We start from the raw sequence: 26,923 nt of genomic DNA on the forward strand, positions 1-26,923 counted from the left end.
AAAGGAATTATTTACATTAATGTTACCTCAATCGGTCTTATTTACAAGAAATAATTGACTTTTTAGATACATTGAATAATTTATGTATTTGGTTTAGAATATAGACCATATACAGTAGTTATTCAATTAATCTAAAAAGTAAATTGTTTTTTATAAATAGGACCGGATAGAGTAATATTTTTGCTCGTGTACTTTAATGTTTGTAAGTAAATAATTATTTTCCTAAATAATTGTTTTCATTAATAATGTATCGATTAGTATATTTGAACCGAATGTACCGCGAACCCAAATAATCTACTGAATATGTATACCCCCAACAAACCTCATTGAGTTGGCTTTGATATTGTCGGTGTTGACAACATCCGTGAAAGATTATATTTCATCTCTCTTATTTCAAATTGTACTTTTGTTGAAAAAATAATGAACTTCTTTTATTTCGATATATATATATATATATATATATATATATATATATATATATATATATACATGTGAATTTGCGCTGCGGTAATTTTTTCGCCCAAGCTCTATGAAAATCCTGGCTCCGCCACTGAAGAGAAAGTACTCTAATGATTCATATTATTTGTTTTAGACAACTTCACATACAACTTGTTCCTATATCACTAGTAACATGAAAAACGTTTAACCATGATATTCCACATCAACAAGATTATTAGGAGGCCACACTATGCGTAGGCCTTGTAATTGGGTAATGGAAATTTCAAGGCCATTTTAACACCAGCCATGATATTCTCATCAGCAAAAGACTTCAATTGTATGATCAACAAGTTAATCACGATATTCCCATTTTAACATCAATCATACATTACTATTTGAAGTGTGCCTAACAAATGTAAGTCTTTTGCTCCCCTACAAAATTGGGTGCTAATAAGATGAAAGTCCCACACAAAAAAAAAAAAACATCAAAATTAATGACAAACTAATTTTGAAATATTAATACCTTCTAATTAACCAACCCAAAACATAAACACAAAGCTATTTATAGTAGTATATATAGTTATAGACTTCGACCCTTGTTTTATCTTGTCCTTTTTTTTCTTCCTTTTCTAGATCACTGCATTTGAACCGGCACTTCCCGATTCGAGATATTAGTCTCTGTAATTAAGCGCATAATATACGCAATTTACACACACACAAAAAAAAAAATTTGCTGCATTTGAAATATGTATTGTTACTTTGCTTGTGCAAGCATCTCAACCACTTCCCTCATGGTTGGTCTCTCCACACTATGTTCATGAACACATAACATTGCCACAAAAAACACTTGTTTTGCTTCATCTAAAGGAATTTGAGGTAGCCTCTCATCAAGGATCTTCATCACCATATCTTTGTTCCAATTAGTTTTCATTTTGGTCCATTGAACAATGTCTAAACCTTCTTCCTCAAAATCCCCCACTGGCCTTTTCCCTGTGATGAGTTCTAGCAGCACCACTCCAAAACTATACACATCACTTTTCTCATCAACTTTCAATGTGTATGCATATTCTGCAAACATAAATTAATGAAAATCAGTAAAATAATAATACAAACAAAATTATACTAGCTTTTACAACTTACGCTAGACGATATTTCAAACACAACATGAAAAGAAGTGTATTGCTGCTAAAAACAATGTATGAAAGGGATTCGGATTCCATGCATTAAATGTGTTACATATTAATTAATCTTTCTCGAAGGTGTAATTTGAACCAACCGATCTCACATCAACAATCACGATAACTTAATAATGTTCTTAATGCGTGTATTTCCTAATGCAAGGAGTCCAAATTCGTACTAAAGACTAGAACAATTATATTCTATAGATGAACAATGGAAAAAGGTTTATTAGTATCAAATTAAATGTGTTTAGAGATATCCTAGTTGTTTTTTGTGCCTATAAGTTCATTTTTTTTTTTAAATATTTTTCCTGGGGTTTTGAGAAAGTGAATCTTATAGATCCTAAAGCAAAACTTTGATGGAAAAAAAGTACTACATTTTTTTTTTTTTGTTATGAATGTGATAAGGGGTGATGGTCAAAAAAGGATGGGTGTGATTAGATCTTGCAGTTTCATCTTTCAAGGCATGCAAGCAAAAGCACAATATTCAATTAGCGTGAGAAAAAAGCAAATGGAATTTCCTTTGTGTTGTGTTAGTGGAGCCTTTGCTTACTCATTTTAGGAATCCATGTACATGGTGCCTGACAATGTGGTCCCACAAAAAGAGTGATCCATGTAAAAGAAGTATATTTTTTAACACAAAAATATATGTAAAGTATACTTGTATTTATCCCATGGTACTTTTTGCTATGAATATTTGAATTTGACTGTTGAATTTGAAAACAAAAGACCCTGAAATTATCTTGCTTTTTGTAGCACGTTAGTATTTTTACTCATCTCAGTTGTCATAATCTCAACAATGGTGTCCTATACATGTTTGAATTGAAGGTGAGAGCAAGGTTAGCTGAATCACGATAAACCACGGTGATTCTTCGCGATGAGCCACAACGATTCGTCGCGATTTTATCAAAAACTATACTTTTGAACTTCTGCAATTTTGACAAACTTAGTATCAATCCAAACATACATACATATTTCTGTTTTTTTCTTTTTCTTTTCTAAGGGAGCTAGGTAAAGATGTTTCCTAAACTTCAAGTTAATGATGCTGACCAATTAGATTAAGGTAGAGTATTTAAATCTATTGAAGTGTTAATGTACTAAGTATGAAGGTTTTAAAAAAGTTTGCAACAATCTAGACTATATCATAAATGTTTTTCACATCAATATGGACATAATGCGATCGCGATTGAAACTGCGTTGACCACACTTAACTGCAATTCTCAATATCAAAGATCGTGGTATGACTGCAATTGAGATAGCTTATGACTGCAATTGAGATAGCTTCAACAGTTATTATCGTGATTCACAATATCAGGGATCACAACGTCATGACCTAGTTTTGAAACCTTGCCAAACATCTTTCAAACTAATTGCGAAGTACACTAAGCATCAAGGTTTCAAATAGAAAGTTTCGCGACCTATCTAACCGCAACATCAAGATTTTCTATGTCTCTACACTGCAATGCAATGCAATTGCGATCCTATGCAATGTCAATAAAAAAATTCTAAGCATCTTTCAAACTAAAGAAAATGATTTTATATATTTGAGAATTTTGTATTAAAGTATGTACCTGGAGCAATATATCCATAAGAACCAGCAATAGAAGACATGCATTCTGAATTCCCATTATCTTGCAAGAACTTAGCAAGTCCAAAATCAGCAACATGAGCCTCAAATTCAGAGTTCAACAATATATTATTTGACTTAACATCTCTATGAATGATCAAAGGTGAACAATCATGATGCAAATAACATAGTCCTTTAGCAGCTTCAACAGCAATTTTCAACCTAACATCCCATTTCAAAAACTCACCTCTTTTCCCATGCAAAACTTCACCAAGGCTACCATTTTCCATATAATCATAAACAAGCAAATTTGTTTCTTTGTTTGTACAAAATGCAACCAACCTAACAATATACCTGTGTCTGATTCTACCTAATGTCTTAATTTCGGCCGAAAAGCCATTATCAGCATGAGAAGAAGAATTTCCTTTGTTGATTCCTAATAATTTCTTCACAGCAATTTCATCTCCATTTGGCATTGTTCCTTTGTACACAACACCTGCTCCACCTCTTCCTATCACATTGCTTTCCTTTATGCAACCTATGATTTCTTCACTTCCATATTCCATCTTCTGAAATGCTGTTAATTTCCATGAACTTGAATGATTCCTCCTCGATTTTCTACTCTTCATGATAGCTAAAGTTACAAAAACCAACGAACATAACAATAACGCCAACGCGAAAAGCAACTTAAACTTTCCAGGGAAACTGTTTCTCGAACCGTTCTTTTGTTGAGATTCCGATTCATCTGTTGAAGAAACTTTGCATGGATTGAACTCAACCAACACATAACCACATAGTTGAGGATTACCTTCAAAGGAATTTGGCTTAAAAGTTGAGAATTGTCCTCCTTCTGGTATCGAACCGGAGAAGTTATTGTGAGAGAAATCTGCTGAAGTTAAGCCCTTTAAGGCTCCTAGCTCCTTAGGAAGGCTTTGGTTTAAGTGATTCCATGAGACATTAAGATGGTTTAGTATATGAATTTGAGCAAGTTGAATTGGAATAGGACCTGAAAATTGGTTTTGACTCAAATCCAAATAAGTTAGTAAGGTACATTTACCTATTTCTCTTGGAATAGTACCTGAAAAGTTGTTGCTGCTTATATCTAATTTGAGAATATTTTTGAGTTTTCCTATATCTGATGGAATTTCACCTGAGAATCTGTTTCCACTAAGTTGAAGAGTTTGCAAATTTGGAAAATTTCCAATTGAGGTTGGTAAAGAACCTGATAACCTATTGTTTGATAGATTACATTGTTCTAATTTGGAGGTTTTGTTTTTATGTGTTTGTTGTGGAATCACACCACTGAGATAATTGTTCTGTAGTTCCAAAAGAGATAGATTTGGTAAGTAAAGAAAACCATGTGGAATTGAACCAGTCAAATAGTTTTGACCAATTCTAACTCTTTGGAGTGTGTAGCATTGACCAAGATCATTAGGCAAAGAACCAAACAAAAAGTTGTTAAGCAAGATCAAAATCTTTAGTCTCTTCCCAAAGCAAAGTGATTTTGGCAATATTCCAGTGAGTTTATTTGTCGACAAATCAACCTCGGTTAATCTTCCATTCTGACCTAGCTTCGAAGGAATAACTCCAGTAAAGTTATTCCTCCAAAGCTTAAGAACTTCCAATTTAGGAAGCTCGGAAATGAAATCAGGAATTTCGCCGTGAAACTTGTTGATAAACAAGTTCAAAAGAGAAAGTTGTAGAAGGTTCGAGAATTCGTTCGGAATTCCTCCTGTTAGGTTATTGAGTGATAAATCAAGAGCATTCAATCTACTCAAATTACCTAATTCAGGTGGAATAAAACCAGTGAGTTGATTTTTTTGCATGAAAAGTGTATCTAGCTTGTTAAGTTGACCTAACTCATGTGGAATTGAACCTTTCAAAAAACAACTTGCTAGGTCTAAATGAACCAAATTAATCAACTTACCAAACTCTTTTGGAACTCCACCATCAAATTGATTGAAATAACCTAAATAAAGATTTTCCAAACTAGTTAAGTTTCCAAGCTCACTAGGTAAAAAACCACTTAAATCATTTCCAGCAAGAGACAAAAAATTGAGCTGTTTCATTTCTCCATAACTTGTAGGAATTTTTCCAGAAAAGTAATTCCCTCCAAAATTCAAATGCTTGAGACTTGAAACCTGAGTAACACCATGAGGAAGTGAACCATTGAAACCATTGTTGTAAATATCCAACACTTCAAGCTCTTTCAATTTGTTGAATTCCCAACTCAAGTTTCCACTAAACATATTGTTTGATATGTTGAGGCATTTCAAACTTTGTAGCTTGTGAATTTCAGTTGGAAACTCACCATAGAAGCTATTACCTTGGATTGAAACATTTACAAGGTTGTGGAGTTTTGTGATGAAAGGTGAAAATGAACCTGAAATGTTTAAATTTGAAATATCAAGTGAAACTATAGACATGTTTGTATGGTCACATTGAATTCCATACCAAGTACAAAGTGACATGTAGTTAGACATGTTCCAACTACTTAAAGAAGTGTTAGAAGAAGGTTCAAAATCTTGTTTCATTGAAACTAAGATTGAAGCTTGAGTTTTCAAAGAAAGTTGAAGTGAAGAAATTGAAGGAAAACTAGTGAAGGAAACAAGTAGAAGGTAGAAAATGAGAGGAGTGGCCATTTTTTTTTTTTTTTTTGAGAGAATTTGTTTAGACAAAATAAAATAACATGTCATGAAAGTTGAACTTAGTTATAGTGAATATGAATATACACTTGAAGATACAAAAGATAGAGAGATATGAGAGGTAGCATCCAATGTTATATTTCTTTTTCATCTTTTTTTCTTTTTTCTCTTTCACAAACACTACTTTGGTGTCCACTTTAGCTTTTTTAAAAAGAAAAAGCAAAAGCAAGTAAGTGTGTTTGGACATAAAATTATGTATAACCACAGACAGGTTCATCACACAATTAATATGTGTGTTGCTTTTGTGTCAATTTATGAGACCATTTTAAGTGTTTCACCATTGGTCTTTTCCTTTTTCTTTTGTTTTTGCTTTTTTTTCTAATTTGATTTATAAACTGAATTCATAGGGTCCAACGACCAACATGGAAGTTGATTCAGATTTGGAATCTTCATTCATGCAGATGAAGAGATGTATGATTAAATCATGAATGGATATTTTTAAGCATCAATCATGGGGAAAAAAAAGGTTCAATAAGAAAGAGTTTTAGGCCAGCTTAATGCACCTCAATTATTTTTATTTCTGGTTTACTAAAGTGAGGGGGTGGGGAAGAGATATATATCGTACTTGTAGAAAAAAATTAAATAATCAGCAGACATAAAAAATGAAATCTATCATCAATCTTTTATCATCGTGTTATCGGTGCGAACTATCCATCAACTTTAGTTGATGTTTAATCTTTTCGGATAATCTAGTTGACAATTTATAGTGGAGATTCTGCTCTCTATTAGACAACCACATTTTTTTCATCTAAAAAACTTCAATACGAAACATTGTTTAAGGTTAGTCTTTGCACTTGCGCGTAAAGATATTAGGTTCACAAAAAATACCATTGTTTAAAAGATGAATTTTTTAAAAGAATAATACAACCGATTCCCAAAATACAGAAAGAAGCAATTGGATAAGTTGCTATATGACGATCAAGACATGTGAAATGATGAGCTTATTATCTTGCTAAAGTTTCATTAAAGCTAAACAATTGCTCTTGGAAAATTCATTATTGAGACAAAACATGAATGCATTAGGATATGTATATATTATATCATGGGAATTAAAATTTTTAGAAAGTTGAATTAACTCACCTAAAATTGATATTAGAGAATCAAATATGAGACCGCATTTCAAGATTTTAAGTCAACAGAGCCAGACCAACCTAAATGGGTTACATTTCTTAAATTTCAATGCAAATTTCATATACAAATTTGTATAAGTGGTTCCACTATTATTTTTTTCTTTTTAAATAAACTAGTGGCGAAACTCACTTAATACCAAATGCTAAGATCCAAGTGGAGAGTTGTTGTATCCAACCCTTTTATCATCTACTTACATAACTTATTCAAGCAGTGTGTGATGGTAATGAAGAACTCACAAAAATATTATACGAGAAAAGGAATACCAAATCACAAATATTTGCACGTGAATAATTTTCCTTTTTCGTATAAGAATGACACTAAGAAAGTGCATCACTAGAAGAGCATTAGTTCATACCAATCTTGTATCAATTAAAATTCAAATAATAGCGATATTTCTAACATGTTACTACTTCAATAATCTGATAACAACGCAATAGGTTGTATTATTCTTTTAGTGTCTTTATTTCATGATGCGTTAGAATCGGTGTCGGGATCTGCTGCAATAACTTGATCAATAAGAAGATGAAGATGAACATGATGAAGTGTGTATATTAATCCCAAGGTGTGTGTGGGACTCATCAACCTTTAGGTTCGATTCACATCAAGTGTATCGACCAATATGGTAGTTTACTGTATAAAGTTCTGTCAATTTTCCTCGTACACTAGAGAAAAGAAAGAATGATTTAGTATTATTTTCAATAGAATTCTGACATACAAGTATTATAGAGAAACTTATGTCATTTGATGCTATAGAGAAAATATGTCTTTTGGTGAAGAGAAACAACTCCTTAAAAGAGTTTCTTCATGAATGATTACATTGCTTCAATTGTCAAGTATTAATTTAAAGAGTTTTGCTAGAAGACACCTTTTATGAAGGTGTCTTTTAGCAAGTTATTCTATGAGCATTTGCTAAAAGACACCAACTAATTTTTATGAAGGTGTCTTTTAACATAGTTATAACTAAAAAGTGGAAATCACACCTTAAGGTGTAGATTGCTAAAAGACACCTTCATGGGTGGCTTCTAACAAAACCCTAATTTAAAAGTTTAAAAATAAATGTAAATGTAAATGTGAAAAATAAAAAGTTTAGGTTGATACCTTTGGCCCCATTGGACCCTCCATTCCTTGTAATTTTTCTTGTACATGAATACGGTACGAAATGAGCACGCTCTGCATTACGCATTATTACTGCATGTTTTTCACCCTATCACTATCACTATCAATTTTTTCACCCAAAACGTGAAAACAATAAAACACAAACCATTGATTATTTTTTAAAATGATGTCGGGAACCATCATTTCAATCTATTCCATTTATACCATTAGTGTTGCATGGACATAGGTATTGTACGAGGAGAAATGTTAACTACATATTTTAACACACACTTTTGCAATTGACCTACCAAATTTATATGGGACCCATATGATTTGGTGGGAGTCATATGAATTTTAACCAATAAAAAAGAATGTGTTAGAGAGTGCCTGTTAAAATGCGTGTTGTTAGCATTCCTCACGAGGAGAGAAGGCTAAGATGAATTGTAAGATAAGTTCTTTTTAAAGCTCATCATAATAGTATTTTTATTTTAGTCAAATTACTAAATTTTAATAAAATTTTTATTTTTCAATGATCTAAAACACAATAACTTATTAATTAATATAATAATTTTAATACATATTCATTTTTCAATTAATGATAAAGTCAATCAATTTAATATTTGTTGAGACAATATTAATTTTAGGTGATATTTTATTAACATTATTTTTAAAAATAGGAAGGAGGAAAGAAAAATGGAAGGACTAAATGAACTTTCTTTTACAGTAGCAAAGAAATTATAATCTTTCAACTTAAATGTGATATTTCTTGTAGAAAAAAACTTAAAAGTTAAAAATATATTAATTTATTTAATCATAAACATTCTCAAATAAAGTGAAAGTTTATCTATGTTTCCTCTTCTCTCCTCACTCTTCCCCCAAAACCTTCTCCCATTTCCCCTTCAAACTCTCAATGGGACCCTTTTATATAGTTATATATACACACTTTAGTAATATACCATGAGTATTGCCAATAATTCAAATGGGTCAATGCCACTATCAGCCATGGCAGATTGGCAGTGACTTGAGCTTGGCATGATCTATATGCTTCAAGACAAAGCATAATAGTTGGGGAATTGATTGCTGAGCATGTTGGTCCCATCTTTTGATGATCAATACTCTGCATTGTTTTGGGTGATGGGTTTTTTGGGCCCATTTTTGGCATCGCGCCACTGAAAAAACAAGTACTTTGGGGGTACACTTTCTGTTTCTTTTGAAAATACAAGAAGAGATATTTATCACTTGTTTATTCCAATATGGATAAAGCTAATTGTTATGAAATTAATGTAAAATATTGCAAGATATTGTACAACATAGAAGAGTAGAGAGAAAACGATAAAGAGATAACAAAAGAGTATATTATATTGTTTCTCAAGTATGTCTTTACACTAAATATGAGTCCTAGGATACAATATGAGCAAGTGAATGTAATTAAGGACCACTAACCATCCATTCACTTGTGGGAGTTATAGGAAGGTGGAAGACTAAGGATGGACATCAACCAAGTTAATTATTCATAACACTTCCCTTGGATGTCCATCAGGATATGCCTCGTTAAAACCTTACTAAAAAAAATCCGGTGGGAAAAAATTCAATGAAGGAAAAAGAGTACACCATCCTTTTGTGTCATAATTTGCCTCGTTAAAAACCTTACCAAGAAAACCCAATGGGATAAAACCATGGTTAAGGGGAAAAGAGTGCAGAACACATTTGTGTCTCCCGCTCATAAAGACAATTATATGAGACGAGAAAGGTCAAATAATCTTTTATATCTATACTTGATGGTGACTATGTAGAAAGATATGGTATATCTCCATGATCTTCTCCAAATAAACAGTCCTTGAGATATTGTCTTCATATTGAGTTGTAGAAAGAATCTTCTTATAAACTTAGAAAACCACAAGTTTCTTGTATGAGTGAAATCATAATCCTTAATAAATAGCATAATCCACTTACTTACATTTTCAAATGATCGAATGATATTGTTGTTTTTTAAGATACAAATTGTATGCTTGACTTTGCTGCAATATCTGACCAATTCAAATTGTTCACAATTTTCTTGAGCACATGATCTTTACTCACATCAAGTGACATCACAATCATTCTATTACATAATCAACTAGATTTGTTCATATTGACCTTTATATAACAAATTATAGAATCTATTCAGGAGTTCTAATAATATTTATACGATTATCATAAAATCGATTATAAGAAATTCATTTCCATATCCTTAAAATGGACAAATGATATCATCTTTTCAATAATTTTGATAGTATGTATTACGCAAATGAAATCCTTCAGGGAGTTTCATATTTCACTATCAAGTGAGCCATATAAATAAATTGTAACACATCTTTCATATGATTTGAGTCTTTCATGTGCTACTAAACTTAATCAAGTATGAAAAAGTTCTTGAATTCACTTCAGGTGAATATGTATTTAAAGAATATATGTCTCTTAAAAATAAATGGTAGACATTTACCTATTCACTTCAGGTGAACATATCAAACTATATATATATATATATATATATATATATATATATATATATATATATATATATATATATATTACCACACCAATTCCATTTTCATGCAAAAAATCATATATACTCATTTAACTTCACACCTTCAAGTGTGCGGACTACAAGTCTAAACAAATTCTGCTTTATGAAGCGAGTTTGATTTCACTAGAATTGTTACTTTTCATTTGTAAATATTTTCATTATCTATAACATTAATAGACTTTAACTCATGATCCTCATTATTACTTATCACATATAGCGCTATATTATATGCAAAAACACATCAACGTTGACTTCATTTCGGTTCTATCTCATTCCATTGAGGTCTTTCATTCATGACATAATTTATTAATATTTCATAAGTTTCAGGTACATGATTAGTTCTTCTAGAACTGAAAAATCAATTATGTCAGAAAAATCTTTTAGAGTTTCTATATCCTTGTTTGGGTTATCATTCCTTTAAGCTCATTTTCTTATTCGATGCTATTTATATTTGGAACCAATTGATCTACCATGCTTCAGGCACGGTTGAGACTCATTTGCATATTAGATTATCCGACAAAGACATCTATTTTATTTGGAGCATTAGCAGTTGATATTTGATTTATTTAACTTTGCAAATAAGTTATATTCTGAGGATCAAGATGAGACAATAATATTTTGTTTCAAATAATTTATTTGACCTTTCGGTTCACATTTTCAGCTACTTATCATCTCCCCCTAATATTGGGAAAACTAATCCATCAATTGATAATCAGCCTACTGGACTGTAAATAAGTTGGCTCAGCGTAATTAATGATAGATGAAGATTCATATCAAATATATTTTTCCATTATTCTTTCAAGATTTATCTTAGTGTATTATATTGGAGCAATTGTGATATACACAACACATCCAAAATCCACTTGGATGAGAAATATTAGGTTGTTAACCTAAAACCAATGATAGATTAAAGGGAGAACTTAAATATAGTAATGTGTTCGCTCGATACAAATCAATATCTCAACATACAAGATTATTGAATCCCAAAATAGAGTTTATAAAATATGGTCTCATAACCAAACTAAAGTTTATAAGCTAAGGTATGGTGTCATAAGTATCAATCAATTAATTTTAGACGTCTAAAGAATGGATCTTCAAGTCCATTTTTAGGAGCATATGCTACGAGCTGTTCAATGTCAATTTCAACTGACGAATGATACTTATCAAATGCTTTCTGAAAAGTTCAGAAAATAAACTCTTAGTCAAATTGTTGACATAATTATCTCACAAGCTTCTGGTTGTGAATATACATGTGATCATTTAGTTGATGCATCAATTCAAATCATATAATATTCAAATGATTCACATGATCAATGTATTAATTTAAATATCACCTTATATAAGTGAGAGACTCATTCTTTTAAATTGTCAACTTTCTTTGGGAGCTAGTAATACACGATAGTTACTAGATTGAAGAATCTTCTGGCTCTTCAATATATATCCATTTTTTTCAACTAGTTTCTGCATCATAATAGACCCGGGATAACCCAATCGGTCTTGCCAAAGTATATCTCGTAATATGGAGATATTTAATTGATTTTTTTTTTAAATCTTTTGATAGAATTTATATTAAGATCAAATAGATCTTATATATTTGAATTGTGGTCAAGAACTCCACAAACCACTATGAACAATAAGCAAGTAAAATCACAATTTTGCAATCATTCAAGGATGATTTAATATTAAATTTTAGTTCTTCAGGAGCTATATTCCAAATCTTCATAAACAATTATCAAGAAACTTCTTTATTTGAGCGATCCTTCAGGGATCCTTAAAATAAAAAATTAATTTTTCGAGAATTTTGTTACATTCTTAATGTGTAACTCTTCAATTTTTTTTTTTAAAGAACACAAAGGTAAAATATATCTTATATTCAACCATAAATCTATCAACACCAAGTAAGATCATGATATTTCCCATCATTCGAGGATGCTTGATATTAAATATTTAGTTCTTCAAGAACTACATATATCTCAAACCTTCATAAACAATGATAAAAATTTGATTGTTTGCAATCCTTCAAGAACAATTCTTTTGATCTTCAATATATTTACGAATGCTTGATGTTAAATTATTTATTCGTTCTTTGAGCAATCCTTCAGGGATGCTTTAATATTAAAAGAACAAAATAGTTCTTCGATAACTATATCATAATGAGCACCGCTATTGAACCCGATAGATGTTGTCCCAAAATCATCTAGAAACACAATAAACCAATTAAACCTCTTCTGATGCGGAAACAAGGAGGTGGTGGGGTATGATTTAAGAAATATACTAAGTGAACAATTGCTCGTGAATGATTCGTGGGATAATCTGTCGCTGTAAATAGCAATATTCTATCATAAAATACATTCATTGTCTAAGCATTCCTTCAGGGATGCTTCAATGTTAAATTCGTCAGGATTTTAACAAGAAAATAAATAAATAAAAATATGATAATTATACAAGTCAAAGAACTTTTCTTTTTGAAGAATAAAACTATTTCAAGAAAATTTATATGTAAAATCAAAACTAATAAGTTTCAAGATTTTTTCTTGCTAAAGTTAAATCAAAGCCATCAACCAATAACAACTATACAGCAACCAATATTATAGAATAAAACTATTTCACCCATTTTGATAGTACATATATTAATTTTTTTTTGAAGGAGATAGTACATATGTTAATGAAAAGCTTCTAAATTAATCGAAGCTTTATGAAGGAAATAAAACATAGTAGAATGAATAACATATTAAAAGTATATATTAGTAATCAATTTCATCAGTTCGTGAGAAGTAACAATTCGCAAATTCATTTTTTATCTAATCATCCCATATATTTTAAACATTTTCCGATTTCACAAGATGTTAGAGGTTTGAAGGATTCAATTAAACTATTTAGCATGAATATAGTATGAATGAAGAAGAAAATTTTCTTACGTTGAACTAATATGGATCAAGAAAAATATTATCCACTAAAACTAAATATTATTTGATGAGCGACCTCAACAAAGCATCATAAAAAGAAGTAACGAAAATCAATATTACCTCAAGTACTTTTAGAGCCTCGTGCTGATAACGTATTATGAAATTATTCTAAAGTATTGCAAGCTATTATAGGTATCTTACCAATAATAGAGGAGGCTTTCTTAGCGCTTGACAAGCGCTATTAAACTCCTTAAATGAATGTTATTAAAGGGGGTATTTTGTAGTAGTGAAGATATTGTACAACATAGAAGAGTAGAACGAAAAGGATAAAGAGAGAACAAAAGAGTATATTATATTGCTTCTAAAGTATGTCTTTACACTAAAATATGAATCTTATTTGTAGGATACAATATGAGCAAGTGAATGATCAAAGTAATTAAGGACCATTAACCATCCATTCACTTATGGAAGTTATAGGAAGGTGGAAGACTAAGGATGGACATCAACTAAGTTAATTATTCATAACACTAATCATTTTCACGTAAAAAATAAATTTCAACGAATGCTATTTTTTTTTAGAAAAAAAAACTATTTTTGCACCCCTCGTCTTTTATATTTCCTTCAAAGTTTTATTGCGGTTTGGAGTTTGTACCGGTTGGTTTATTGAAGTTTACTCAAGCCTTTGCATTTTAATATAGGGAAATGTTAAGGGCACAAGTTAAGAAACCAAAAGTAGAAATAAAATCTTAAAAACGGTGTATTCTTAATTTTTAAAACTTTAAATTTTATCTTTTTAACTTCTGCATTTATTTGATTTATTCCTTTTTAACTTCTTAACTTGTGTCATAAGGGCGCAAGTTAACATGACCCTTTAATATGTTCTCATTTTAGTTTTGTAAAAAAAAATTGACGACACATGAATATATAAAATTAAATTGATAGGTGTAACAACAAATCAAAGTGGCGCAGCGGAAGCGTGGTGGGCCCATAACCCACAGGTCCCTGGATCGAAATCAGGCTTTGATAGATTTGGTATTTTTTTGGTATTTTTTTATTTTAGCTTTGATAGATTTGGTATTTTTTTTATTTTAAATATGTTATCTTACCTTTTGTGACTATTTCATAATATTTTGGGTTAATACGAATTTATATATATATTATAAAATAATAATGCGTATCTCACATTCGATTTTAGAACGAAGGCTTGATTAAAATCTCTCACCGTGCACCATTTATTTTGGCCAGTGGATTAGATAAAATTGTTTCTATCGTAATCATAATAGTAGGACACATCTAAAATCTCAAGTACTAAAAAATGTGTTACACCGTGTTGTTTACAAAACAAGGTAACAGTAATAATAGTAGATCAAAATGAAAATTTAAACTTCAATATTCAACAAAGAGTTTATGTTACAGCTGAATGTGTCATCCCTTTTATGCCTTTACAGTTTCTGTTAATGACACTATTAAATTATTTGATCTCTCTCATATTTGTCTTGAAAATGTTAGCACATGAAGCATATTTGGATCTTTACTACGTTGTTTACAGTGATTTTTCAACAGAACTCCTCAGTAAGGATATTACATGAGCAGGCTCAGGGGCTCCAAACACTGAACTTCCAGCAACAATGCAGTTCGCTCCCGCTGATGCAGCCACATCTATGGTTGAAGGCCCTAAACCCCCATCAACCTGCAATCAAAATTGGGCATGTTTTGGTCACTGCAAAATATTATTATTAACAATAATCTCCGTGAGCATGCTGACACAAGCAGTTCATAATCTCCATGAATACAATAATTTGTCCCATATAAAGGTAAGTTTTGGTCAAAATCCTATATAAAAAACAAGTTAAAAATGTCGAGGCAACAAGTAAATAAAAGATCACTGTCAATGCCTTTGTCATTGGACAAGTAGTGAGAACTTTTACAGTGTAAAATGTATAGGACTTTACAAGTTCAAGAATCAATGAAGTGAAAAATAGTCACACAAGTTCAAGAATCAATGAAGTGAAAAATAGTCACATAATTTGCAATTCACGTTGGTATGCGGTACAGGTACGGGTTCACAATACGTGACATAAGAATTTGGTACGTATGGGTGTATGGGGTTTGGTACGCATTGGTTCGCAATAGTACGTACTACCAAATTAAGTATATTAAGCTATCTTAATATTGCAAAAGAGTATAAATTATAGTAGCCCGCTGCAACAAACTAGTGCTTACTTTCCAAAATATTTTTTTGTATTTACTTTTTTCTTTTTTATCGGTATTATTTTGCAGAAGACGTTCTCTATCTCCAAGCTTCAAAGAGGTTTTCTAGAAAATTTATTTGCTACACCAGAGGTTTTTCTTTCTCATTTATTTTCTACTCAACCTCTTCATGTTTCTTCGATATTCGCTCACTTGTCTCGATTTTTCCGGTTTGTCAATTTCCATGAGTTACAGGGAAATTTGTGCGAACCAATTCACAAAAGTACCACGAACTGGTACACAAGTACCAATTGGCAGTTTGCATCATGTTAAGAGAATTATGTGACTATGGAAAAATCTCAATAATAGTGTTTACAACCATGAATTTATTTTGACAAGAAAGATAGAAGCAAGACAATAGGGAGAGAGATACCTCTATATCAAGTGATGGATACTTCTTCCTCAGTATCCGGACCTGGTTTGAAAAGGAGGGAAAATCAACCACAATATAAGTAAAGATGTGCCATACACAGAGTTGTCAAATGTCGGCCAAAAGACGTAAAAGTTAAGAAACAGTAATAATACCTTGTCCATCATCCTGGCATAAATTTTTGTCCTCCAAATCCTGGTTCTACAGTCATGATCATGACAAGAACCATTTCCACTGGATTTTCAGCTTCAACCTGTGAAAAACACTTAAATTACACAACCACACACACGGAGGGAACGGCTCTTGATAAACAATGAAACCAATGAAAACTAGTCGTATTACTAGTCGTATTCTAAAGAATTATGCCTCAGGCCAGGCAGGTGAAACCAATGAAAAGTTCCTTAGTGTTGCTGACCTTTCATCATCAGCTGTTGGTAAATCTTCTTCTGGAGCAGCAGCAGCAACAACAGGTATTGGCATGGGACAAGCATTGAAAGGACTAGCCTCACTTGTTAATTAAGCAGAACCTACCATTGCAGGAGGAAATTCCTTCACTGAATGTCATATTAATATACCTGGTAAGAATGCTCCTTTGGATCTTACTCTAAAAACCAGAATGCGAATGGGAATGGTATTCTCCCCCCCTTCTGCGAATTTGAATGAAAATATTAGGGGTTTCAAAGATATGCATTCATGGTTGTATCCCCAATATGTTATTCCTTCCTTTATCATATCAGTGTTGACCTCATCAACTGCAGAAGGAGAACTGGAGTTCTTAAGGAAACGACAAGTCTGTTGGGAAGAATCCTTTCGGGACCTCTTTTACATGCTTCGGAACAACGTATGTGGCCTTTTTTATGTTTGCACTTCCCATTTTGTTGTTATGTTCACCAGTGGTGGTGGCTCCAGAAAATTTAAATCCAAATGTTCCTGCAATGCTTATATTTCTCAGTCAACAAGAGGTTTGAGATCGTTGCTAAGAGAGCACGATCTTTGTTTCTCTATGCCGCTTTGCAGTTCAAAAGTAGATCAAGAAGTTACTATTGCTGAGGATATGGTTGAGCTGTCAGAGATGGAAAGGCAAAACTTGGGGGAGACCCGGAGACAACGATCTTCTGATGTTGATAATAGCCAAGCAGAATCTTTGCTGGTTTTTAGTGGGAACAACAATGTGCATGGTTTATTTATACAACCTATTACTGAATTACAAAACTCTATTGACCTCGCTGTCCGGTGGGGAGGATGTACCTATCTTGTGTTCTCCTGTTCCATTCCAAAATTCTGCTATGACTTCTCCACATATTAAATGCATGGAGATGCCAAGAGCTGAAGATATTGCACAAGGATCATCAAATGGCCCTTTTTATAGAATTGAAATTAAGGATGCAATTATTCCACCTTGGATTATCTGCAGTATATATGCATTAATGATGGGCTCCCAAGGGAGAAGAAACTTTGAGGCAAGTTTTGTGACTGAACCACTCTCAATTGGCCTCAATGTTGCTTTGAAATCAATTTGTGATAATTCCTTTGGCATTCCAAATTCAGTAGTTACATCTTCCTTGTGATGGTCCTTATATAGCATCTCTATCCCCTGTAGTATAATATATCAAAACAAGTAACTTATTATTATTACATTGATGCCTAATTTATTTAAATGCTCCTAAAAAAATGAAAAATTGGTGATGTTTTTTCTACAAAAATGTAAGAGCCTCCAAAGCATATGGGTGTTTGTAGAAAAGGTGAAGTACTCGTATGTGTCCGATACTAGTATGCGTGAAACTTGTTTGATACTTTTTTTTTATTTTTTTTGTTGTGAGTAAACTTTGTGACTTTCATAAGATTCTTTGAATTTTATGAATCTGTTTGAAATTTATACCGCACTGTGAATAAGTAACTCTAACTGTCAACATAATAGGAACTCCAAAAGGACCTATATTGGAAATTAGCAACCACCATCAAGAAATGACACTGGTTCACAATTTATTTTTAATACAATTGTGAGAAACCATGTCATATGTCCCGCAATTATATGAACATGTCAAGTGATGCTTTGTAGTCTAACATGACTAAAGAGAAATTCGTTGATATGACTAGTTAAATCATTCTAAATAAATGAATGGTGGATAAACATTAGCGCATCGCGCCATCTTTGCTATGATTATGCTATGTTCAAACATACGCTGCTCTTGAGAATAAGAAAGTGTTGTTATAATATTATAACACCATTAAAGTCGTTGACCTTGGAGATATGAAATTGCAATTCACGTCCAAAAAGGAAATTATTCTCTAGGATGTAATGCATGCTCCATAAATAAGAAATAATCTTGGTTCAAGGATTTTTATTGAATAAGTTTTACTGAATAAGATTGAGTTAACTCAGACTTAAAGAGAGATTTGTGTACCATGCATTCTTGTGCGAAAAGACCGGGCCTTTGATGGTATGTTCAAAATTAAATTCTCCTTCTATTTTATAAGTTGTTTGATTTTAATATTTTACGTATCAAAATTTACTATGTGAACAACCGTTTAAATTTATACTTGAGTAACTTGGACTTAATTACAAAGTTATATGATTAGGCAATTTTATTTTTTGCAGTCAGGTTAAATGAAGCAAAAGTTCATATAAATTAATGTTTATAGAATTTGAATCTCTAAACTTAATAAATTATGATCTGTGCGAACTTAATGACACATAACCTAGAAATGATAAAAATGATATTTTATCATATTTATTTATGACTGCGAATTTTGAAAAATAAAATTGATATGCTTGATATGTTCAATTTCTATAACAAAAATTGAAATTTATGTTGGATAGAGTACCCCAAGTCTATGAACAAAAATTCTAATTAAGAAAAGACAATCCAACTTGTCTTATTTTTGAACTTGGGATTGTTTGGGCAATATTTGAATTCTGGACCCCAAGAGAGTTAAACTCATTAGTAGAGCATATGAATGTGTATCCATTGGGTATGCTACAAATAGCGAAACATATAGGTTTTATGACCTTAATGCTAAAAGTGATCATAGAATTAAAAGATGCCGATTTCTATGAAATAAGTACCCCAGTAAATTAAAGAATAGTGGGGGCACTAGTGGGGGTAAATTAAATTCCCCTTGTATATTAAGAACTAGTGGGGGCAATATATTTGATCACATTCCAGAGTAATCAGAAATAGTTATAAAAACATCGTACGAGATGTTATAGAACCTCGAAGAGGTAAGAAAGCAATAATTGCTAAAGAGTATGGACCTTATGATTTATACTTTGGAAGAAAATCCATTAAGCTTTAAAGAAGTTATATCCTCATTGGATGCTGAATTATGGCAAGAAGCAATAAATGATGAAATAGATTCTCTAGAGTCTAACAAAACATGATACTTGGGTGACTTGTTCATCGTTGCAAACTGGTCGGTTGTATTTGAATTTTGGGAAAAAGAACTAAAACTTGATGGTACGATTTATGAATACAAAACCCTTCTTCTAATCAAAGGTTTTAGACAAAGAAAAATATAAACTTCTTCGACATTCATTCATCAGTCACTAGAATCATATCCATAAGAGTACTAGTCTCTTTAGTCGTTGTTCATAACTCGATAGTACTCCAAATGGATGTGAAAGTTGCCTTTTTTAAGATGAACTAGAAGAAGAAGTCTATATGGAACAACCTGAAGGTTTTGCGATTCATGGACAAGAAAACAAGGCCTGTAAGTTAGATAATTCTTTGTGAGGTCTAAAATAAACTCCTAAGGAATGACATGAAAAATTTGACATTCTAATGTTATCGAATGAGTATAATGTGAATGAAAGTGGCAAATGTATTTACAACAAATATGGAAATAATATTTGCACGATCATATGTCTCTATGAAGACGACTGTCTCATATTTGGTTTAAAGATTCATGTTATGAATTATGTGAAATCATTGTTTATCAACAACATTGATAAGAAAGACCTAGATGAAGTTGACATAATACTTGTTTTCAAGATTACTAGATCCGAAAAGAGAACTTTTTCGATGAATCTCACAAAATTGAGAATATCTTAAGGAAATGTAATTATTGGATTGTAAACTTGCAAGCACACCTTGTGATCCAAGTGTAAAAATTTTCAAGAACACTTGAGATGGTGTTAGACAAATAGAATATGCGAGCATCATTGGCAGCCCTTAGGTATGTCATTGAATGTATTAGACTCGATGTTGGCCATGTTGTGAGACTTTTGTTCAAGTTTAATATTAGATGGATGAGAAGCATTGCCATGTTATTGAAAGAGTCATGAGGTGCCTTAAGAAGATGATGACTCTATGATTACATTATGAGAAGTATCCTATTGTACTTGAATAGTACAAGATACTTATGAGAAGTATCATATTGTACTTGAATGGTATAAGATACAAATGAGAAGTATCATATTATATATGAATGGTACAAGATACAAAATATAACATCCTTCAGATGAGTCTTAAGCGACCAGTGGCTGCACATTGAGCATCACTGGAGGAGTTATTTGTTGAAACAAATGAAATTGACTTGGTCCACTATAGAATGTATCTAGGATGAGAAAACTAGAGAAAACTAGTGAAGAAGCAAGTTGATAAGATGTTTACTAGTTGAAAATCCTTAGTGGGTGAAACTGTTTCCAGAAGTGTTAATTCATTGCTGCAGCTATTACAAAAGTTGAGAATCGTTACTACAATGGAAGGAGACAATCATTAAGGCACGAACACATAAAGTATAGAGAGCTAGCTACTCTCAAAAGGAGTAGTTAAAGTAGATCATGTATATACTGATAAAGAATTAGTCAATTCTTTGACGAAGGAAATTACTAGTAAGAAAATCCTAAACAAATCCAATAGGATGGGACTAATGCTTATAGATCACTGAGTGATGGTAACCTGACCTACATGACTGGAGATCCCAAGACTTAAGTTTAATGGGTAATAAGGATTAAGTGAAGTGATATAACATGCTATGATAAGGATTAAGGAAGCATGATCCTGCAACGAAAGAAGAATGAGGTAATCGAAACTCTTGAAGAATAACAAAATTTCTTTCTCAATGCTTTCTATTTTCTCTTCTAGAATTCTAAATTCACTTTCTTAATTGGGGTTTTGACTGAAACATGTATGATTCTAGTAAACCATATGGGGTATTTGATGAAAGTTTTAGTGTTTAGCCATAGATCACTAGATACAAATTATAGCATATCGTCAGTAACAAAGAAGGAACAAGAAATTGTGTACCTTTGAATTAAGTTGATGAAGGATAAACGTAGACAACTCCGACAACTATGAGAGGGATAACTACCCTCATTCCGTCTAGCTCTAGGTTTTCACCATGACATTCAGAATAATTAACCGTCTGATGGGATGACGTTTAAATAGCTAAACGGCTGAGGACAGTGACCTCTCACTGGGCTTAGCTAAATGGTCCAACCCATCACGGTCCATTTAGAAACAATAGCCCAATCACACATATTCATCAACTAATTAGTGATTAACACAATAGACCATAATTTATATTATAAGATTAACTTATAATAATTGATGATTGTCAATCCATAATTGATTAATTAGTTAATTAATCCAACAGTATTTTGTAAAAAATTTTGAGACTGATTTTTTTGTCATCAATAATATGGTCTTTAAGATAATTTTGCTATTGATTTAGTGACCAATTTATCGATGACGAATAATTGGGAAATTTTAGTCTCTAAAGTAGTCTTTATTGTAAGCAATATTTTTCGTTATTTTTTTTTAATTTAGTCAATAAACAGCAACTTTCTAGCAGTAACCTTAAAACTTTTCCATCCACATGTCTACCCTTCAAACTTTTTAGCCAGTTTTTGCAAAAAATGTTTATAAAATTATAAAAATCTCTCCCATAAAAGTAAAACATGCATTAAATAAGAATTTCTAAGCATTAAAAATATAAATATTGATATTTATTTCATTTTTCTGGTAAAAAATATAACTTGTTTGTTATGGATTCAATTCAAAATTTCGAACCATATACATGAATTGACTTAAAAATAAGAATCAACAGTGGCGATAGAAAACTTTTGATGGAGTAAAACTCGAAGAAATATTTTAGTGAAACTATAAACGAAAAATCAGGATATTAATAAGGACAAAAAACGTTCAAAATCAAACATTAAAAATCAATTCCCAATTTACGAGTTTTAAATCAGTCTGAAAATTAAGCTTTCAAAGACTACCTTCCAGCAATCAATCAACAAGTTATTAATGAGTGTTAAATCAATTCCAAAATCAAGCATTCAAGTAATAATGCATTCAAAAATAAATTTGCAAGTTAATGCGTGCTAATTTAGGGATGCCTTCAATGAATCTGTGTCGATACTAAATTAATTAGCAAATCAAGCATTCAAACAACACTTATGTAAATTCAATGTGTAATTCATACACCCTCGTCACTATCATAAACAAAAAAGTATTTTTAAGTTTATAAAATAAATGATGTATTTAGTCTATATTATGGACTGCATACATCATTTATTCAATAAATCTAAAAACTAGATTTTTGTTTTTAATAGTTACTAGAGGGTGTATTTAATAGCGATATGGAGATATAGATAGGGATGAAGATCAACGATAACAATTAAAATTTATCCCCTAAAAACACAATTAAAATTTATGATTATTTAAATTTAGATTTTTTCGTGATTGGTGATTGATATGTTATTCAATGAGGGAAAAAATGATTTGATAATTTTTTTTTGTTACAAAAATTACTTGATGATTAAAAATTACTTGATGAGTAAGAGTACATGTGAGGAAAAATTGATTTGAGGAAAAAGGTTAGTCAATATGAGGAGAACAATATAAGGAAATTGATATGTTATTCAATGAAGAAAAAAATGATTTGATAATTATTTTTTTACAAAAATTACTTGATGATTAAGAATACATGTGAGGAAAAAATTGATTTGAGGAAAAAGGTTAGTCAATATGAGGAGAACAATATAAGGAAATTGATATGTTATTCAATGAAGAAAAAAATGATTTGATAATTATTTTTTTACAAAAATTACTTGATGATTAAGAATACATGTGAGGAAAAAATTGATTTGATGAAAAAAGTTAGTCAATATGTGGAGAACAATATAAGGAAATAAGGAAAATTAGAATACATGTGAATTATGACTGAATGATACCATTGACCGAAGAATGTTACCTCTTTATAAATAGTTTAGCCAATTCAAACATTACCTCATCCCAAATACTTATAATTTGTAATCGTCATCCAATAATAAGATGAAGATTATTTACATACTTTTCATTTTCACTTTTTTCTCATTCACTATTTCCCGTGCTTCTCTCAATGATTTCTGTGTTGCAGATTTAAAGGCTCCAAACACTAACTCAGGCTACCCTTGCAAACCTCTTGCAAGCGTCACATCAGATGATTTCGTCTTTCATGGTCTTGTAGCTGGAAAAACCAACAATTCTTTCAAAATTGGAGTCACATCCGCAAGTGTCGCAAATTTTCCAGCCCTTAACGGACTTGGAATCTCTGCGATGCGGATAGACATAGACGAAGGTGGATCAGCTCCATTGCATACTCATCCTGACGCTACCGAATTATTGATAGTAGTTCAAGGTGAAATTACTGCTGGATTTTTGACACCTACCTCATTTTATTCCAAGGCGTTGAAACCTGGTGATCTTTTTGTTGTTCCACAAGGAATGCTGCATTTTGCAGTTAATTCTGGTAAAGGATCAGCTAGTGGTTTTGTTGCTTTTAGTAGTGAAAATCCTAGTATTCATACACTTGATCTTCTTTTGTTTGCCAATAAATTGCCTTCCAATTTAGTCGCACAAACTACTTTGCTCGATCTTGCTCAAGTGAAAAAGTTAAAGGCTCATTTTGGTGGAAGTGGGTAGAAATATAAGGATTTTTTTTTATGTTCCATCCATACCAAATGTTAAGATTCTATATGGTTGATGATTTAGCAAGATACTTATAATAATAAAATAATAATTTGGGTCATACAATTTCTTGGTTTCTTCTCTCTTCGAAAATGAAAAATATCTTTGCATTAAAATTGAATTGGAGATCAAATAAGCAAGGGAAAATTCTATGGTGAAGTTATGAGAATGACTTTTCTGGTGAAGTTAACACTATAACATCAAAAATGTAGTGAGTAACACCCAACTGTTTGTACAATGACATCAAAAGTTCAGTCCTCACAGTATCATCAATTCATCAGATTAACAAGACTACACTTAATCTAATTTTATCCTACCTTGTTTTAAGCGTAACACCCCACAAAGTGTAAGACTTAAGACTATCTCATAATATCATCAACTCTGTTTGCATGTTAAAGATTCCAACGATAAAATAGTACCTATAAGTCCAAAATGTTGCAAGCATTACTAGATGAATTACTATTGATCAGTAATCAACAATTTAAAAATGAATCAAACATTAAGATCAAAATTAACTTTTTCAAAAAAGTCAGTTTCATGACTGCATGTAGAAGCTCCCTTTTTTAAACACTCAAATATGTAATACAAATCGGAACTTCACCATAGTTTTGAAGAATAATTATATACGTAGTTGCCTCTACTAAAGAGTGAAATGAAAGTTAGACCAAGGAAGTAACCATGTTCCTTGGTAGTGATCTACAAGCTAAAATTTTTTGTTTGCTGAACTAATGAAAATAAAAGTAAAATATGAAGGAGTATTCTTTATATTGTTAGTACTAGTGTAAATGACATGTGCCAAGAACATATTAGAAAACACTAATAAAGTTATCAATTGCGTATGATCATTTTTATTTTATTTTTGAATTTTTTTATATAAATAATGATATGTTCGGAAACAGAACTTAGGACGACGTGGTCTCAGTGATCGTGTTGCGGTTAAACAACTTCTTTATTGAACCTCTTAATGTAGTCTCGAAGATTTTCACTTTTTCCTTGTAATTCACTTTTTCCTTGTAATATATCTTCCAAGGTTGTAACCATCTTGGGGTGCCTTTGTGATGCAGTGAAGCGAGCGCTGAACTGTTTGCATAATTCCTTTCATGGGTCGATGGACTCTCTTCTCAAGTTGTTGTACCATGTCATAACTTCTTATGTAGCATCATGACTCAATGCTTCTCAAATGTTTCGATTGTCGAAGATATCTTCAATGTTTTCAATATGCTCGTATAGATTTGTAGTTCCTTCATATGGATCTATTTATGGAGGCTTCTCCAAGCCTTTTGGGATGTGTGTCTTTGATGAACTAGACCTAAAAGCCATGTTTTTTTTTTATGAATGATGGTAATGATAGAAGAAATATTTATCGGTGAAGATTAGACAATTTTATTGAGTATTTTTAATGACGATTTTGTTAATATCATGACACAAAGATGAAAATAGATTATGATTTATATTTTATATGAATACTCCATACTTTGTGTTTTGATCACAAATATTGTGATCTTTATAATGATGTATTAATGAACACCAATGCATATTTTTCATACTTTATACATATATAAGTTTTATCATAAAAAATAGCCTAATTACCATTTTCATCCCCCAATATTAACTGTAACGCCCACTTTTTCATAATTAATATTTAAGTGATTTATGGCTTTTTATTAGAATATTATGTGAATTATTATATATATTTATAATGGTAGAAGATATGTTAATAATATAAGTATTTTCTTAAGTGGGGGAGAAATATTGTTATTAGTAGAAATAATTAAATTATTTGGGGAAAGAGTAAGTTGTGGTGAGAAGAGCAATTAGGGAAAGAATAAAAGTCTGTAATTGGGAGAGAAAATTAGAACGCGTACAACAGAGAAAAGAAGAGAGAAAGAGGAGAAGTTAGGGAGAACCCTAAAGAACGAAGAACGCGGCTGTTGGATTTCAGAAACATAATCTAAGGTAAGGGTGAGACTAACTTTCATTATTAACAAGTTTTGATTCATAGGAAGTAGTCAATTGTTGTAGGTTTAAGGGATTGGGATTAGGTCCAAAAGTCAATAAAATTGGAAGATTTAAGTGAATTGTTATGTAATTTGATGTAAACAGATGTTAATCAATCATAGAGAACATTTAGACATCGATTCTGGATGATTTAAAGACTTGGATAGTGGAATTTTGGGTGCTGGGTGAAGGAGAGAGAGCTGCGTCAGAACCCTGTTCTGTCATCGCTCGCAGCTGCGAGTGATCCTACTCGCACCTGCGAGTAACCCCTTAGCTCGCAACTGCGAGCAATGTTATACGCGACTGCGAGCTTCCCCGTTGAGCTCGCCATTGCGAGTTGTTTAGCTCGCCACTGCGAGTTAGTGCAGTACAGACTTGATGTTGTGCGAAATTGTGTCTTTTCGCCCGTTTCTTTGATGAATTAGTTTCTGATGTTTATATTAGTGATGATGCTGCTAATTATGATGTTCCAGTGATGCTGTTTTGACGTAATGAGTTTTTGTGAATTATTTGTTAATTAATTTAACATTAAAAATGAAGATTGTTGCATTTAGAGTCGAGTTGTTGCATAGTCAGCGATGGGGGCTTAATGTCTGACAGGTTCTTATGACCTTAGCGATGGGGGCTTAATGCCCGACGGTCCAAATATGACCTTAGCGATGGGGGCTTAATGCCCTGGTGGTACCACATGCATGTTGATGTTGTCTAAGTTGTTGTTGATGTTGTTGTTGCATTGTAGAGTCATCATAACTTAAAATAAATGA

General features: G+C 31.7%; 2 protein-coding genes and 2 pseudogenes across 2 annotated transcripts; 2 read left to right on the plus strand and 2 right to left on the minus strand.

The window, feature by feature from the left end:
- Positions 1–985: 985 nt before the first annotated feature.
- On the minus strand, positions 986–5,934 carry LOC146937624 (uncharacterized). The gene is made up of 2 exons (XM_085751844.1): positions 3,188–5,934; positions 986–1,506 (listed from the first exon to the last, which is right to left on the minus strand). Exons 1-2 carry the CDS (start codon positions 5,877–5,879, stop codon positions 1,193–1,195), a joined length of 3,006 nt encoding a protein of 1,001 aa, XP_085607970.1. The 5' UTR covers positions 5,880–5,934; the 3' UTR covers positions 986–1,192.
- A 9,195-nt stretch (positions 5,935–15,129) lies between these two features.
- On the minus strand, positions 15,130–16,468 carry LOC146937625 (ribulose-phosphate 3-epimerase, cytoplasmic isoform-like; annotated as a pseudogene).
- Positions 16,469–16,519: 51 nt separating this feature from the next.
- LOC146937626 (uncharacterized) lies at positions 16,520–17,795 on the plus strand (annotated as a pseudogene).
- A 5,640-nt stretch (positions 17,796–23,435) lies between these two features.
- On the plus strand, positions 23,436–24,222 carry LOC146937627 (auxin-binding protein ABP19a-like). The gene has a single exon (XM_085757787.1). It carries the CDS (start codon positions 23,487–23,489, stop codon positions 24,114–24,116), a length of 630 nt encoding a protein of 209 aa, XP_085613913.1. The 5' UTR covers positions 23,436–23,486; the 3' UTR covers positions 24,117–24,222.
- Positions 24,223–26,923: the final 2,701 nt, after the last annotated feature.

Source organism: Medicago sativa, chromosome 3 (assembly GCF_051527215.1).
Source record: "Medicago sativa cultivar Bolivia chromosome 3, Bolivia_mono, whole genome shotgun sequence".
Lineage (NCBI taxonomy): Eukaryota > Viridiplantae > Streptophyta > Magnoliopsida > Fabales > Fabaceae > Medicago > Medicago sativa.

What these genes read in the sequence shown, in the direction of transcription:
- LOC146937627 (XM_085757787.1), top strand. Translation starts at nt 23,487, where the DNA reads ATGAAGATTATTTACATACTTTTCATTTTCACTTTTTTCTCATTCACT.
- LOC146937624 (XM_085751844.1), bottom strand. Translation starts at nt 5,879, where the DNA reads ATGACATGTTATTTTATTTTGTCTAAACAAATTCTCTCAAAAAAAAAA. An exon ending in TTATGGATATATTGCTCCAG is followed by an intron (nt 1,507 to 3,187) that starts GTACATACTTTA and finishes TTATGTTTGCAG; the next exon opens with AATATGCATACACATTGAAA.